The sequence below is a fragment of the Trachemys scripta genome, chromosome 16 (assembly GCF_013100865.1).
Source record: "Trachemys scripta elegans isolate TJP31775 chromosome 16, CAS_Tse_1.0, whole genome shotgun sequence".
NCBI classification, from domain to species: Eukaryota; Metazoa; Chordata; order Testudines; family Emydidae; genus Trachemys; species Trachemys scripta.
In genome coordinates this window covers 15269350-15282713 of record NC_048313.1, presented here as the reverse complement: position 1 = coordinate 15282713, position 13364 = coordinate 15269350, and the positions used below count along the sequence as shown (strand labels likewise).

Here is a 13364-nt window from a genome sequence, read left to right as displayed (position 1 = left end):
ACTGGAAGGGACCTCGAGAGGTCATCGAGTCCAGTCCCCTGCCCGCATGGCAGGACCAAATACTGTCTAGACCATCCCTGATAGACATTTATCTAACCTACTCTTAAATATCTCCAGAGATGGAGATATTTAAGAGTAGGTTAGATAAATGTCTATCAGGGATGGTCTAGACAGTATTTGGTCCTGCCATGCGGGCAGGGGACTGGACTCGACCTCTTGAGGTCCCTTCCAGTCCTAGAATCTATGAAACTCAAGTGGACAGTATTCCTTTTAAAAAGTGCTTGAGAGTTTCAGACTCATGAGTGAAAGAATCATTTGAGCAGCTTGTCACAACATCACTCTCCTGAAGGATGGAGGAAAGATTTGGTTCAAAAGATGTAAAAAGTTTGTGCTCACCTCTGAAGTTTGTTCTGAGGGAGGAGAAGCAGCACTGGGTGTAGAGATAGTTTCCACTACAGGAGGAGGAGCAACAACTACTGGTTTCTGTTCTGTTTCCTCTGCGGATTCATCTCCTTTTCCAGACTCTTTGCCTTCCACTCCTGTGGGTAAACCCATATCCTGCAACACCTGGGGGTGCGGGAAGAGAAAAAAGGCCATTGAGAAGTGCTGACATATCCTCCATGGCTCTCTACTGTGAGATAAGCACTTGAAAAGGCTGTGCAGAAGTGGGTCCCATTGGCCCTGTCCCAGAAATTACTACCTCCATTCATTCCAAATGTAGTATTAGCCCAAGCTTCATCCATCCCCACTGATGGTGCTGGAACTTCCAGGAGGCTATAACCATTCCCCCAGGCCCTGCAGGCCTTTAAACATTCGCAACAAGAAGGGTAAAGTCTTCTGGCTAGCGATTTACTTAATCCATCAAGTGCTGCTACTATTTCAGTGTTTTAACTTCAACACAAAACTGTATCCAGTGTAGAAGGGCCTACACACTTCACACACGATTTTTAACACGATCTTCCAGAAGATCAAGTTTAAGGGAATAACTATTTGGATACTAATTTTTTTTAGAGAAAGGAATTTGGAGGGAAAAAAAGTGTTTACATGCAGACAAACTTCTTACCTTTACTGCCACATGCAATTTGGCTGTCTTTTTGGAAGGTCCTGATGCCTCAAACGTGCTGCCATCGACTTCCACAGACATAGTAAAGATAGGAGCATGAACTGGACCAGTCTGAGACACAAGTTTGTACTGGAGACCAGGTTTTAGCTGATTTAATTTCATCAGTGCATTCATAGCCTGGGGAGGTTCAGTTTTTTCCTCTAAACAGAAAAACAGTTTGTTCTTTGTCAGACATGCCCATTTGTTTTAAGACAAAGTTGACAACTGAGTTCAGACAATAAGAGGTTACAATCTGCCTCTGTGGACTTTGTGTTTAGAAGTACAGATTGGAAAGGACCATTTGCACTTGATAAAGCCTTAAAAAGCAGGAGAGAAATCCAGTCCCTCAGATTTACAAGCCATTCCACAAGAAACACTTTCTTCTGCAATTTGCCCCTCCTCTAGTCTGAAAACAGCTCTTAGGCAGCAACTTGTTACCTACCTCTGGTTAACTCAATACCTTTTTTCTGAATCTTCTTTTTCTTTTTGCTGGGAGACTTCTCCTCTCCATCCTCCTCCATAGGGCGCTTCATTGGAGTGATGGCATATGTGGTACTGGGGGGAATCTGGACTGTAAAAACCATAAGAGGCAGCTGAATATATCAATTACTGAGTGACAGAGCAGCAAGAGCACTGGGCACTGAGAATGTATTAGTTTATTACAATACCTACCAGTGTAGTCAACTGGATTTTCGTTCTTTGGTTTCTTGGGCATCTTGGAAGGCAGGGGATCCATCCCCAAGACTTTGTGAAGCTGGCCAAAAGCAGCAAGTCTCAGAGCATGCTAGAAAGATGGAACACATGTTAATGGGATGCAGAAGTTGCTAACGTAATATTTGCTCACTGCAGAGGTTCAAAGAGGAATCTTCTACCCACCCCTGCACAAAACAAAAACAAAAAACACACCAAAAAAAGACACCTCAGTTTAAATGGGATGCTCCTTAGAATTCTAAGTTCAATCCAAAACCTGGGTCATAGTGGTAAGTCACTACTTAAAACCTGATACTTTGCTTCTGGTAGATGAAACTATAAATTTCTTTTTTAGTGTGAGACCCATTTTTTTTACATGACTAGGTATTAAAAAAATTAAAACCAATCTCAGTGAGGTTACTAAACTACCATTAACCAATATGGAAGTTCAACATAAATTGAACTCATTCAGTTTTTGCAACATCTGTAGGCAAAACTATACCTGAGCACTCTGTGTGATATCTTCCCTTTGTTGTCTGTCTAGATGCCCAATAGCATCAGTGGCTTCTTTTTCACAAGGATCATAAATACCAGAACCATCTGAAGGCAGGAAACAAGGAAGATATGCAGAGAATTATCCTAGTGTTTCTAAAAAAACTAAACTAAGTATTCCCTTGGCATCATTCAACACTCATCTGTGTAACACCAATCAATGTCCAACATTTTGAAATTTATCTGGATTATTTTACAGTTATAAGTGAAGTTGGTCAAAACCACTTAGAAAGTAAGACAACCAATTTAACACTTGTAGAACCTGGTACTTCACACTACAGGGCTTATCATCATGGGTTCATGTGCCCTATTACAGTCCATGGTACTGTAATACCAATATACACTACACATTTTTATGAACTTTTAAATCTCAACTGTGCAAACACAGAATCATAGAAATGTAGGGCTGAGGGGCCGAGAGAGAGGTCATCTTGTCCTTCCCCTTGCGCTGAGGCAGGATCAAGTATATCTAGACCAGAGGTTCTCAACCTGCAGCCCACGGGCCGGCTTGCAGCCCAATCAGCACCGACCTATGGACCATGTGACATCCTCAGGGCCATACAGGTAGTATTGGATGCGACCCACATCACACATTGTGGGCCACATATGCAACCCACAATGGTAAATAGGTTGAGAACCACTGACCTAGATCATCCCTGACGACGAGGGGGGCCTTGTAACTACTACACAATATTACAATGCACCAAACTAATCGCATCCCATGTGATTTCTTGCTTTGAAATGTATATGCAGAGAACCATCTAACCTGGCATAACAATTCCTGATGCAAGACATTCAAGTACTCTCCTCAGGGCCTCACCAGCTCCCATTGGTCTATTAGCTGTTCCAATTGATTTTTCACACAGCAGCTCCAGAGGCTGTAAGATATTTGAGATTTTAAAAAGTGAGAGATGCGCACACATGACTGTTTTAGGGAAACTTTACAACAGATGCCTAAGCAACAGCAAAAGAATCGCCAAATTGGATATAAGAAGCAGAGGACTGTAACTGCCATAAGTTTAGAAGTTACTATAATTTCAGCCCACAGATCCAAAGCATGTGATTATATCATATAGAAAGTCTTCAAGAGTGTATTTCAAAAACAGAATACTTCAATTTCTTCACATTAAAGGAAGTTGCAATTTGTGAAAATGGAATTTCAGACTGAAGAACAGTTCTCGCCAGTGACTTAAAGAATAAAACCAAACAATTCAGAAAACAGTAAAAAAAAAAAGTAAGAATTACCCATCCTCTAAGTGGTCCCCAAGTAGGAACCCGAGTACACAGATCTCTCAGCACCCTGATGACTATGACGCACGATTTCAGACCATTAGCCCTGGCCTAGAATAAGTAATCAAGCAAAGGCATATTCAATAAAAATACCAAAACCAATTAATGTGCAGACAAATATTAATTTTTGCAGTGCTACTTTGTCAAGGGTAAACAATATATATTTACATTACAATTTTATAATGTAATAGTAATTACAGTATACAAAAGCGACATTACTCTTAACACAAAGCAGCAACTATGCATCTACTCATTAAAAAAGTCATCTTCGAACATTAAATTCGCTTAAGTGCTTCTTTAGCAACTGTATGGTTGACAGACGCTAAGTTCAGCACAACTATCGTCCAATGTTAAAGTACTTTAATATAAAGTTAGATAATTTGTAAACTTTAACTGGCTACTTAAAGACAAATATAAGAACAAAATGCAAACCTGGAACCACTTGGCGTGTCGGAGTGACGCCAAGGCAGCAAGGCATTTCTGCCTGTCCAGAACGTCCGGGGTGTCGTTGACTGATAGCGTTTCTATTCGTGGATGGAATAAGAAGACAGGCACAGTTTGACCAAGGGGGTTCTGTCAGGTGGAGAGGGGATGAGGCAGCTTCCTAAAGGGCAGCGGAGGCTCCCAAAAGATCTTGAGCTATACCCTTTACCTGAAAGGATAGCCTGCAGTAGACTTCACTTTATTACCCTTAACTGGAACTTCACACTGCAGAGAGGGGGAGATTAATGTAACAGGGAATAGGCTAACTCCTATACTATGAGGGGAAAGAGGAATTCTATGTAGGAGGGGGACAGAAAGCCTATACTGCTTTAACAAAGCTTCAGAAAGTAGAATGCTACAGTACCTAACAGAAAGGGAAGTTTGAAGTTAACCCTCACTCTACATCCAGAGCAGAGGTAAAGGCTTTTCTAAAGCCAAGGGAACCCCCTCCGCCCACAAGGCTTGACTGCCCTGGCCCCGGCCCGTGACAGAGTGCGTCCTGTTGGTCAAAGGTCCAGCGTCCCTAAAATTGACAAACTAGAAGGCTTGGTAGACGAAGTCAGATATCAGAACCATAGACAATCAATAGAGCACAAAAATATTCTCCAGTCTGTGCTGCAGCAAAACTGAAGATATGTGTTAATAATTTTGAAGTGTCTGAAGACCAGGGTTTTAGATAAGGCTAGTTCGAACACTTGCTATGCATACAAGTTCATGAGTCAAATAGTGTGATGCTTGTGATACAGAACTGATCATAGTAAGAGATTTTTCAAGTGACGGTATTTTTAAAGTCTTATTCCAAAGAGTAAGTTTGAATAAGATCATGGATGGCGTCTAACTTTATCCAAAACTCTGCATCACGTCCTGGAATTCTGAACTTTAGCTGATAAAACAGCCAAAGAGACCCAACAGTGCACCTATCATTTTTGCTGCAACACAAACCATTTTATATAACATATCCAATTTCATGTACATGCAAAAGTCATTTACAAGAAGCCTTCAATATTTTTTTAAAGTACAAGCTTACATTTGATGTCATTTGTGTGGGCCTTTAACATGGCTAGGTATAAAAAAAGATTTAAACATTACATATTAGTGAACTAAAGGCCCAAGTAAGTAAAGTGAAATACCACTTGAAAGGTGCTACTCAATTTTAGGAGTCTGTTTCTAATTATCCACATCCATGGTCTCTTGTATTACTACGATCTGTAAATTGAATTTGTCTTGTCTGCATGAAATATTTGTGACAAACAGCTTGGACTACCTAATCTGAAATTGAATAGCACATTTTAACAGTGATTAGCAACAGACAACGTAAGTTTCCAGACTGACTGTTAGCTGTTTTCAGTCTTCCATACCTCCAGCTAACAGTTTTTCCATTTCTTCTCTCACAACAGGGGATGTCAAGTGAATGGTCAGCGTCAATGGAGGCTCCTGTGTGTTCTTAATGATAATTGCAGCTTCGCTCACAGACTGGATTATTTCATATTTATCTTCAGTAATGGTCTACAATATAATAATTTTACCATTTAGAAATTTCCTCTTGGATTTATGTGTTTCTTCCAAGTGCACAGCACTGCCCTTTTCCTTAAGTAGTATCAACAAGCCTTGTACGGATGCTATAACTTACTTTTCAGTTTAGTTAGTTTATGAAGTGAGATTATACAATCATCATTTGTGGCAAATGACATCCACCTGCTTTACAAGGTGGTTCTGTAAAGACTGCACAAAGATATTAACCACATTTTCCCATTCTGTCTTAGTAAGAAGCCTAATAAATATCCCAGTTATCTTCTAGTCCCTTTAATCTATTCACTTGTGTGTGAGTTCACTGTGACAAGCATGCAAAGTCAAAGGACTTTACTCACAGCAAGCTGTACTCCAAGATTCTCAGCTACTTTGTCCAAGAGACCAGTTGTGGGTTTCTCTTTGCACAGGAGAACTAGCTCAAGATCCAAGTCTCCCTTCAGTAGCAGGCCTTTTGCTACAAGCCCAACGCGCATCACTCCACGAAGGGTCCTAGTCAGATGCTCGGCAGCCTTCTGATCTCTGTGAAAGATACGTAAATGCAGTTATGGCAGCACAAAAGTCAAAGCCTGAAGTGCATTTAAAGGGACACTTAAATAATTAACCAAGTTCACAGGACAAAGCAGTAATGGTTTAGATCCAAAATATAAATGGTTATATGACTACACACATACAGGAAAAATCACTTGAATTCCATGTTTATTTCCTCTGGCTATGGAATGTTAGAATTAGGGGAAAGTGAGAACTAATGTCTTTTCAAACACTTAAGAGCACATTACTATCAGTCTAGAGCAGTGGTTCCCAAACTGGGGTTCATGAAATGTTACAGGGGGTTCTCGGGAAAACATTCCCTAATGGCGGACAGAGCTGTCCCTAGGGACCCCGGACAGCACGGGGCCAGCAGCCTGGAACTTCAAGACTCCTTATAAGAAATGGAAAGGGAGGTGGATATTTTTTGCTGTTTTTAAAATTAAATAGGCAGCTAGTATTGTTTTTAAAATGATTATGAAGAACAAGTTTAAGCTTTGTTGTAACGTGTGTTGTTTGCCTGGACTGCTCAAGACCTGAATGCATATGTAGGAGGAACTCTGAGTTGGCTTCTTAAATACCTTCATGCTGTTTCAAACCTGATAGTCCTTGATGAAACATAGGAGCCTTGTCTTATAACAGGCTTATTCAAAGTGATAGAAGCTACGGAAGTGAGCTCTTGGAAGAGTGTTGGCATTTTCATAATGTAATAAAAATAATGTAATTATAAATAATAATTAATAATAGTGGTAATAAGCATGTCATAAAAACAAATTTTATACTTCCAAGATCACCGTTTTTATAATTTATACTCAGGTAAAGGAGAAAATCCCTGGAAATATTCATTTTTAGGAGGGGGTTCGCGAGACTTGACATTTTAGTGAAAGGGGTTCACAGGTTGTTAAAGTTTGGGAACCACTGGTCTAGAGAAAAAACCCACCACTGAAGCACTTGACATAGTCAGCTGTTTTACAGGGACTAGTACCATTACTTACCCTCCTTCTTTGTTTTCTTCTTCAGCTGCTGTTTCCATGGCCTCCGGTTCTGGCTGCTCCCCACTGACTTTTTCCTGTTCATCAATCCAGTCAGATACAGCTTTGAGAGCACGTTCTGTATGGGAGACCATGTTCTGAACTGCCTCCAACTCTTCCTGAGTTGGGTAAACAGCAGAATGTTTTGCCATCACGTGGCGGTCATCATTCACAAAAATACGCATCGGTCGCTGAAAAGACAAAATTTGATGCAATTTAATAATAGACTAAGGATAATATTTATTTCTGAAAGCTCGAGATTTCAGAGTCTTACCATTTTTGCTTCCGAATCTTTGCGGACGCTTTCAACAAGTACTTATCTAGCTTCTTCCTCCAAGGAACTACACCAATACAGCTTCCTATAATCTAAAAACAACAGAAAAATAATTACCAATTATTTGTAGGTAGACTGATAAATCATCTGTCTACTTGGTAAGTGCATATCTGTAACTCAAATTTGTTATCAAAGTAATTGGGTGTATAAACTGTGTAGATTAGGACCATATGAACAGTTTATAGCTGACCAAGTATTCTACCCCTGGAGACCAATACTCACAGGCATTGATATAGTAGCTGAACAATAACAAAATTGCGGAATAATGATCAAAATCAAGTTTGCCATATAGATACCATTCTAACATGTATGAATTGCTTACAAAGTTCTTACTTTTGAGAGGAAGGATGAAAACATTCCAGAGTTCATCAAGTGCTACATCAAATATATCCATTTAATAAAGGTTTAACAACTATTACCACACATCCTTTGCACGTTAAAGATGTGCAACATGGGAAATAACTACACAGACCTAAATGTATAATGCCAACCCTATGCTAAATTTCATTCAAGAGCACAAAAGGAGTGAGGTTTCATGTTGTCTAAAGACTTAATTATAAGAGTGCAATAGTCTGAGCAAAAAAGACTGCCTAATTTCTAATCCTAGCTCTTACACTGTACCCACTGTGGCCTTGGGCAAGTGATTTAGCCTCCCTCTGCCTAAAATGCTCACACATTTTCTTTACCCCCCCCCCCAAAAAAAAATCCACTACACAAGCGCCTCTCTACATTGTAAACACATGAATTTGTAAGTGCAACTAAGCTAAATCCCCAGTTAATTCAAAACTCGTCTCCACTAGCGAAGTGGAGCATGAAAAACAGAATCACTGCAAACTTTTAACTAACCACTGCAGTTTTATGGCGAAAGGAACAACCTGGGGTCCTAGCAGAAAGGATCCTCCAATGCCTATTCATCCCAATTCATCCCAGACAGGTCTAAGTGATCACTTGCGATAAACTATTTCCCATACCACCTCCTCATCCTACTGTCTACAAGTAAATGGGCAGCCTTTCACTATGGTGGTATATGAGCAAGTACAGTTATGTTGGTTGCCTTAATTCTTGTTTCATTACTTGTGTTATGAGTAGGGTTGGCAGAATTCGGGTTTTTTATACTTCTGACGGATTATACTGATGTCTATTTTTAAGCACTCCTTTTGATTTTTATCAAATTAAATTTTCACTAGTTGCACAAATTATGGGGAGGGTCAAACAATTATTTCATGACAGAAATTGAGATTCAAAAAATCAAAACTTTATAACCATTAAAACAAATTGTCAACATCACATGTCAAAATATACAAAATATAAATATCCTTATAACCAACCCTAATAATTCAAACATTTTTCTTACTTTGATTATGTGTAAATTTTAATGTTAACGTTTTTCCATCAGTTTGTGTGTGTTCAATGAAATCCATGTTTATTGATAAAAATCTAATCCTTCCAGGCCTACCTATGAGGAAATACACTTGTGCAAACTAAACTCTAAGATAGCTAATTTTTGTGTAGGAATACAACAAGTGTTTTGATAATGCCCATAATTGCTGTGCTACAGTTATACAAGAATCTCCATGGGATTACTCATCACCATTCTGAGGTCATCTTCAGAAATTTCTGAGGTCATCTTCAGAAATGAACAAAAATGCTTTAAAACAGGTTATGCCATAACTCAAACTTCTACCCCTTTGTTCCTTCATTGTATCGCTCTTTAATAGTAAGATAGATGGCAATAAGATTCATCTCCTAAGGATTCATATCTACTCTTTGCGAAAGGTGACACCTTTCCAAGAATGTTTTCAGATGTGCAGGTGACTTTTGGCACGAAGCCCAAAATACAATCTAGCACCAAACTGGCTTTACCCTTCTAGTTTTAAACAGCAGTCAGAATGCAGGAAGCTATGAAATAACAATATGACAAGAACCAACAGTTTCTTGGATTAGAGACAGTAATTCAAAATCAGTTTGAAAATATTTATTTTTAGTAAGTCTCCTTGTAAGGTTTTGCAGAGGGAAATCATGATCAATTTACCACCCCCAAACTCCTAGTTTTCTAATAACTTCAAGGAACTAGATTACCTGTTAGGTGCTGGCTAAAAACTTCTAAGCATATGACATCTCCAACATGAAATTCTTAATGAGCTCAAAAAGATGATGCCATGTTATCAAGCCTCAAAGCTAATGAATAAATTTGTAAAGGTTTACAACTGAAATTATAGTTGTATACAAGTGCTGGTAGACCCTTAACTTCAAAACCACTACTGGGCTCTGCTTAATTTCAATTCAGATTTTGTCAAACTGTTTAGTTAGTTTTACTAGATTAAATGCATCCATATTAACCTTCTCTGGCATATCTCAGATTTACACGGCAGTCTTACAAATCAGAATCAAATACATGTACTCAAATTTCAGCTGTATGCAAATGAACATACATCTTCACAGAAAGGGGACTAAATTTTAACTTTTATTACATTAAATTACCCTGGGATCCATGCAGACAGGTATCTTAGGAGACAGTAAAAACAAAAACACCCTGATGAGTAAGTACTATAAAAATACTTAGCATTGACAATATACTCAGGATGCCGTATCACTTTTTCAATAATACTAATTTGCAATTAATCCCGACACTTCTTAAATAAATATAAGCTATTTTGAGAGGTTAGGAAGAAAAAAAATGCTAGCAATGAAGTGGCAAAAGACCCCATATTTTACTAAAGCAGTGCTGCTCTAATGTTCTATTAGCTGTATAATCATAGTGCCTAGGGGCCGCGTCATGGACCAGGACCCCACTGTGCTAGGTGCTGCACCAATACAGAAGGAAAAGGCAGCCCCCCAACCCCACAAAGTAATACGCTATAATGAAGACAAGCCACTATCATTAAACCTTTGCGACAGCAAGAGGGGAATTTTCACCATGCAGCCTCTTATGATAGCATATTAAAACAAACAGCTAGGGCTGCAATTCTGCAAATATTTACAAACATGATTAACTTTCCTACTGTGAGCAGTCCCATTAACTTCAATGAGACTACCTGCAATGATAAGGATAAGCATCTGTGTGTGTACGTGTTTGTAGGACTGAAGCCTAGATGTCTCAGACAATTCCAGGATTCATTCTTATCCTGTAATACAGAGGTGTGCTGGTATTCTGACATAGGCACACATCTCATCCTATGTTAAGAACACGTGCAAGTCCTAACCTCTCTAACCCCTGTCCGAAGGCCTGAGTTTGGATTCTGAATACTTCTGAAAGTATTTGTACCATTACTCAAAAATGTCCTCAACTGTTAGCTAAATATCTACTTAATTTACTAAAAATCAGTTTTAAATTAATTTGTACCCTGAATATTCATTTTGTAAATAAGCGTTGACAGCCAAACATTAATATTTGTTATTGACAGATCTATTGTTCCCTATCCAAGTGAGATGAGAAATTTTGAATCATGTCAATAAAAAAAAAAGTAAGTCACGTTCAGAAAATGCTACAGCAGATTAAACTGAAATTTCCTGTTTTCTAAGACTAATATTTATGCACTTAAGATCATAGAAACTCCTTCTTAATGTGAGAAGAGCCACTTATGGCTTCTGCAGCATCACAGGATGCAGACCTTGAAGGAAAGGTAACCACAGAATAGATAAAAACATTAATTCTACTTATGGTGTGTGAACTATCGACAATGCTTCACAAAGTTAACATTCAATAAAACATGGGAAAAGGACTAAAATAAGGTAACACACACACTTTGAAATCACATCATGCTCTCTTTACTATGCTAAAATTTCCTCCCTTCATTTCCACTTCAACAATGATTTAACTAATTATTCCACTGCTATAAAAGCATTGGGTTCTTACATTTCAAAGTAATGGCCCAAACTGGCTCATGTGGGTGAAAAGCAAGAGAGTAATTAGAATGCTGAAGGTTTAAAATTTTGTTTTTTATAAAAATACCCCATCTCTTCTGTGATATCTTAGATTGATGAGGATAAAAATAGTTTCTATTTCTCCATGTATACAGTCCATTTGTTTTAACTTCCTCAATTTGAATAAGACTGGGTAGTCCATTTCAGTTTTGTTTACAGCCAGTTACACTTTCAAGTTCTCATTCAGTAACAGTACAGGACACTCATTTTTGAGTTGCTCAAATCTTGGTCCCAGACCAGACTGTTGGTGGGAAGATTTACAAAACCTGGCTCAAATGTAAAGAGATGCAGGATGTTCAGGGAAAGCAGAGATTTCCAGGTTTTGCAGATTGGTAATGGCATACCTACTGCGAGTCGTATTTTAAATTGAATTCTGAGTTAGACAGAAATCCAGCAGCTCTGAAAACTGAGAACAAAGGAGAGATTTCAGCTATCGGGGAAGTTGTGGGTGCCCATTTAGAACAGACTGGGCAAACCCAGGAAGGATAAATCGTGGCTCCCGGCGGGGGGGGGGGGGGGGGGGGGGAGAGCCCCCGGGGCCCCCCCGCATGTCGCCCCCCCTCTGCGGCACGCCCCTCCGGGCCTGGGCCCGTCCTGGTCCCCCCCCCCCCAGCGCGGCGTTGCACTGCATTGCACGGAGGAAGGCAGAGCTCTGCAGCGCACTGCCAGGATGCAGGCCTCGGGGAGTCGCTGTCCCTTAGCGCCCCAGGCCCCCGCAGCAGGGCTGCACTGAGCGCGGCTCTGCCCAGGCTCCCATGGGTGCACGGCGGGGGGGGGGTGGGGGGGCAGCCTGCCGCGATGCGGCGCCCCGCCCTATGCGGGCAGGAGGAGCGGGCGGCCCCGGGAACCCCCGGCCTCGCGCCGCGCAGGGGGGAGGAGGGAGCGGGCCCCCCCACGCGCGCAGCCGCCGCCATTTGCAAAGGCGGCCGCGAGAACAAAGCGGCCCCGAGCAGCGCGTGGAGGAGCCGCGAGACCCCGCACGCGCCTCCCAGTCCCCCAGCCGAGCAGCGCGCGCGGGGAGGGCGGGGGGGGAGAGCGAGGTGCGCGCGCAGCACCCGCTCTGCGCCCGCGCGGTACCACTCTCCCCCCTCCCCCCCCGCTTTTACTCCCGGCCCAACCGCCATCCGCCGCCATTTTGTCTCCACAGCACAATGGGGCGAGCGGAGCGGGGGGCCTGGCCGGGCCCGGGGGGGACCAGGCCCCCGCTCCCCCTCAGGCCGGGCGGGAAGGGGCCGCCAGGCCTCGGAGTAGGCCCAGCACCGCCCCCCCCGCCCAGCACCGCCCCCCCTTCCTCCGCCTCAGCGCGGGGAGTCCCTCCGGCCGCGGGCGGCCCCTGCTTCGCCCGGCCCCGCTCCCAGCCGGCCGCCCGAGCCCGCACTCACCGGCCGGGCCGTGCCCACCGCCGCCGGCTCCCCACACGGTGCGGTGCGCAGCGCTGTTCGGCTCCGACTGCAGCGAGGGGGGAGGAGCCGGCGGGAGAAAGGGGGAGGGGGCCGTCGGGGGGGGAAGGGAGGGATCACGTGGGGAGGCCGCCGGGTCCGCTCCCCGCCAATCGGTGCGGGGCGGCGCGGTGACGTCACCTGCGCGCCCGGCTAGGCTCCGCCTTCCTCTGGTTTGCGTCTCCTCGCGGGGCGCCTCGGGCTCAGAACGAGGGGGAGGCGGCGCGGCGCGCGGGAACTGGGGCAGAGACGAGGGGGCGGGGCTAGTCCTCCCACCGGAGGGGATCGATGGGGGAGGCGGGGCAGTGTGGGGCGGCCGCCCTCATGGCAAGGGAATGTGAGGGGGGCTGCTCTGAGGGGGCGTGGGGGGGTGTCCTGAGGAGAAAGGGGGCAGGACACAGCTGCCTGAGGGGAAAGGAGTGGGGGGGGGGGGCGCCCTGAGGAGAAGGGGGGGGGGACACAGC

The 13364-nt window shown here is 42.9% G+C and overlaps 1 protein-coding gene across 14 annotated transcripts in view; it reads right to left on the bottom strand.

Moving 5' to 3' along the window:
• Positions 1 to 12957, bottom strand: part of ILF3 (interleukin enhancer binding factor 3) — a 22218-nt gene extending 9261 nt beyond the window's left edge. For 7 of the 14 annotated variants that reach the window (XM_034791765.1, XM_034791766.1, XM_034791767.1 and 4 more), the window contains exons 1-13: positions 12844 to 12957; positions 7478 to 7569; positions 7168 to 7394; positions 5986 to 6166; positions 5476 to 5623; positions 4067 to 4158; positions 3590 to 3685; positions 3111 to 3222; positions 2295 to 2392; positions 1775 to 1886; positions 1563 to 1673; positions 1064 to 1263; positions 397 to 567 (exon numbers count right to left, since the gene is read on the bottom strand). In XM_034791765.1, coding sequence (XP_034647656.1) covers positions 397 to 567; positions 1064 to 1263; positions 1563 to 1673; positions 1775 to 1886; positions 2295 to 2392; positions 3111 to 3222; positions 3590 to 3685; positions 4067 to 4158; positions 5476 to 5623; positions 5986 to 6166; positions 7168 to 7394; positions 7478 to 7480 — 1551 coding nt within the window. In that variant the 5' untranslated portion in view covers positions 7481 to 7569; positions 12844 to 12957. Of the gene's footprint in view, positions 1 to 396; positions 568 to 1063; positions 1264 to 1544; positions 1674 to 1774; positions 1887 to 2294; positions 2393 to 3110; positions 3223 to 3589; positions 3686 to 4066; positions 4159 to 5475; positions 5624 to 5985; positions 6167 to 7167; positions 7395 to 7477; positions 7570 to 11805; positions 11868 to 12843 lie in introns of all 14 variants that reach the window. The other 7 variants (XM_034791759.1, XM_034791762.1, XM_034791761.1 and 4 more) reach the window with 2 other exon arrangements.
• Between the last annotated feature and the right edge of the window lie 407 nt (positions 12958 to 13364).